At 31.8% G+C, this 4022-nt stretch overlaps 1 protein-coding gene across 3 annotated transcripts in view; it reads left to right on the top strand.

Annotated features, from left to right (window-relative positions):
* The window catches only part of LOC102858193 (chromosome unknown open reading frame, human C1orf27), a 68431-nt gene extending 66787 nt beyond the window's left edge, over positions 1 to 1644 (top strand). For all 3 annotated transcript variants that reach the window (XM_006901309.1, XM_006901308.1, XM_006901307.1), the window contains one exon: positions 1577 to 1644. In XM_006901309.1, coding sequence (XP_006901371.1) covers positions 1577 to 1644 — 68 coding nt within the window. The remainder of the gene's footprint in view (positions 1 to 1576) is intronic.
* The last annotated feature ends 2378 nt before the right edge of the window (positions 1645 to 4022 follow it).

The following is a 4022-nucleotide window of genomic DNA, read 5'->3' as shown; positions in this document are numbered from 1 at the left end:
TAGCCCTAAGAGAGATGCAAATTAAAACAACTATGAGATATCATTTCACCCCAGTCAAAATAGCAAAATTTAACAGAACAGCAAGCAACAAATGCTGTTTTCTAAGGCTTATCTAGGTAGATTTAAACTTTCAACATTTTGGCTAATAGTTTCCATTTTGAAATGTCTCAGATTGAGATTTCCAAGATTACTATTGCAAGAGGGAGCTCTTGTGGCCTAGTGGTAAGAAGCTACACTGCCATTCCAAAGGCATGCGGTTCAAATCTACCAGCTCCTCTGCAGGAGAAGATGAACAGTCTCTTCTCATGTGATTAACTGCCTTTGAAAACCCACCAGAGAGTAAGCTATGAGTTGATTCCATCCTGATAGCACACAACTACTACTACTATTTGTTGCAGGAGATGGTGATTTGTGTTTTATGGAAAAGTAAAATTTAAATTTGGAAGTTTCTAATGCATTCTATTAATTAAAAGCTTTGAGAAGTGTAACAGTAATGTTAGCTTCATTTTTTTCAGATTTATTAAGCAAAGAACATTGCGACTAATTTTAAGCAATTTAAAAAATAATTTTATAAGCATTAAGACTTTTGACTAAGAATTAGGAGACAGAAACTTTAGTTTTAGTTCTCTTAGTATCTCTTATTTATTGTTGTTATATGTGCCATTGAGTTGGAACCAACTTATAGCTAACCATCCAGCCAGGTTTTAGAGGCTATAAATCACACAGGAGGCAATTTGCCCATCTTTCCCATGGAGCAACTGGTTGGTTCAGACTACTTGCCTTTGTTGGCAGTGCAGCTCCTTGTCATCAAATCACCACTTATTCATTATAAAAACTTCAATTGCTTAAATGCTTAAAAAAAGTATTATCTAGTAACTATAATAAATGAACAACTCATTTCTGTGAGTCAGACTCATAGCTTTCCTTCCAGTGCGTTTTAAGAGGCTGAAAATTGCATAGGAGGAGACTGTCCATCTTTCTCCCCTTGGAACAGCTAATGGATTCGAATCCCTGGCTTTTGGTTGGCAGCACAACTGCTTACTAACTAGGTTACCAGAGCTCCCTTCTGGGAATTACAGATAATAAAAAAGTAAGCATTCCAGACTTACTAAAGTGTAGGATTTATAATTGTGGAAGCCAAGCTTCTATATATTCCAGTAGCTCTAAAAATGACTGCACTATATTGGGTACAAATCACTACTCATTGCTGTTTTCTTTTTGGTTGAAGCCAAATAACATAAAAGGTGTTATACCAATATTAATATACATAGAACCTAGGAAAGTTTTTATTTTGTTTTGTTTTCTTAGATAGGTATGTGTAAGTACATACATGTGGATGAGAGAATACTCCTCTCCTTCTTTTTCCTTTTAGAATGTTATCAAAGTAATGAAATAAGTGATGATCAGTCCTGACTTTTGCAATCTCATTTTCCAGTTTATTGGTGTAGTTGCATCTTGCTAAATCTTAATATTTTTATGTGTTGCTTAGGCCCAGTAGTTCCCAGTATCTTACTGCCTAGGATCAAAGAAAGCTCTGTTTTGCTCTTTCCATGTCCATCTGTTTTGTTTCTTTTAGGTGCGATTACAGCCTTTGCAGTGGCACTCCTTGCTGCAGGTATCTCCTTTCATTACTTCAGTGACTAGAAAGAGGCACAGATCGTTTCCTGATCAGCGGAGAATGACCAACAATTGTGAATGATGAAGACCCAAACAGATTATCTACATTTAATACAATAGCAGTTAGATCTGCTGCCATAAATGCCTATAAGCTGTTTCCAACTAAGATGAAATCACCAGTTGCCTTGTTAAGGCCTGCTTATATAATAGGTGGCCCAGCTTTCCAGAAATAAAATTATGCATCTAGGCAGAAATTGCATGTAACAAATAATTATTATCTATTTTTTAAAAGGCATAAAACATACAGCATATTTTCACAGATTTTACTCCTATTAATCTCAATCTCACATTGATCAAGACATTGAAAATGTGAATTATCAGGATTATCTTAATAGCAAAACCTCAGGAGACATTTCTATAAAGTAGTACAATAATCTGTTGGATAAACATACACTAAGACTTTTCTAATATACACTCAATCCCAAAATACTGCATACTCTGTTACAGTAGAGGATTCAAGCAGTTTTTCCAGAGAACTTTCAGTCAGTAAGGACTGGTATAAATCATGCAATTTCTATATATTGTAATTATTAATGTCTAAATTAAGACTTCTGCTTCTAGAGTATAATGCTAGATTAGATACTGAAAATCAATTAGATCTTGAATAAAATCTACTTTTGAATGCATTGCCAGACACAAAGAAATCTCCAAGAACTACAGCTCTATCTTTCCTCATCCCAGTTGGTAAGAGTTACTTCTGATTGTTTAAGGACAAATGTCATTAACAGTAATGCTAAATGTAGTTTATTTGGGACCATAAATAGGAGAGAAATTATAATCTGAAACTCTACCTTCATTTCTTAAAGATGCTTTCAGAAGCAAATGTTGATTATCTCAAGGGGAAAAACATTCTTATTTAGGCAAAAGATTCCTATAGATGAAATCTAAGCCATGCTATTTTGTGACTCAAGATTACCATGCACAAGTTCAAACTGGTTAATGTGAGATAACCTATAAAATAATAAGTATTAGATTTCATTTACCAAGTTTTCATTATGAATACTAGCAATAACGGATGGAACCACAGACATATTTTAAGAAAGCCAAATACAACTTTTAGAAATGAGAAATAGATTTATTAAAATAAAAACACCTTAAATGTCAAATATCATGTAAGATGCAGCTAAAGAACAAATTAATTATTAAGAAGCTAGATGTAGAGATATTACCCAGTAAGGAACATAGAGAAGCAAGAACTACAGAATATTAAATAAATTATGTAAGTACTAGAGGTCATAGAGGAGAGGATAAATGGAAAAGAGGCAATATTGGTGAGAGAACAAAGAATTGTTCTTTCAGGAAGCACAGCATTTTCCAAACACTTGTATTAAAAATGCATGCTTATACCTTATGTTAGTAAAATGACAAAATTACAAACAAAATTTTTAGTGCAATCTAAGAGGGGGGGAAAATAGGCTGTCAGTAAAGTTCTGATAGGAAAAAACTCAGTATGTGCCTCTGTAGCAATTAGCAGGTGGCCTCTAGTATCCAAAAGATACTAGAACAGTACTTAGACAATGTTGAAAAATAATTTTCAGCTGTGAACATGTACCAAGAAAAATTTTGAAGACATTCAGACAAACAGATTTTACCACTTCACACCTCCACTATAGTGCAAAAGTATGATCATAGAAAAATTATCCCAAAGCATGGTCAAAAATGGAACTATTGAAGAAGTTAAATGATAAATATATATATATGTGTATATATATATATGTATGTGTGTGTATATTAATCTAAAACATTGTTTCTGTGAAATAACTGTGATGAAAAAAGTAATTAAGAAGGGAACTTATAGTAAATATCACATCTCTATGAAGTAGAATTTAAAAATAAGGATGTAATTGAAAATCTTGACAATAGCTTAGATGAGAGAAGGGTAATAAAATGAGTCAGAAAATTTTTATTTGGAAAATAATATATTGTTTCAATTTTGTTATATAGCGTAATTTCAAATGTAACTATTAAGAGAATAGTATTGACTAAAGGAAATTTAAACAAATGAAATAGGAAGCAAATAATGTGATAACCACACAAAAGGGAAATTACAGAAGAATAAGACGAAATTATAAAGTGATAGTAACACATTAAAATTCAAATTAATTAATAATTAAAATAAACATTAATACCCTGAAGTACTAGCTATATGACATATTTTTAAATTAGGATTTTTTTAAATGAAATCTAGGTAATGCTATTTTAAATTAAAACACAGAAATAGATTTAAAGTTTTTTCAAAAACATGTTGGTTACATTAAAAAATAAGAAACACTTGTATAGCTCTAAAACTTATAAAATAAAATTGGAGTTTTTAATAGTACTATTAAAGATAGAGAAGATACCCC

This window comes from Elephantulus edwardii, unplaced genomic scaffold (genome assembly GCF_000299155.1).
Source record: "Elephantulus edwardii isolate Elephantulus edwardi_28Jun2011 unplaced genomic scaffold, EleEdw1.0 scaffold00318, whole genome shotgun sequence".
Taxonomy (NCBI): Eukaryota; Metazoa; Chordata; class Mammalia; order Macroscelidea; family Macroscelididae; genus Elephantulus; species Elephantulus edwardii.
This window is presented reverse-complemented; position numbering and strand designations above follow the sequence as displayed.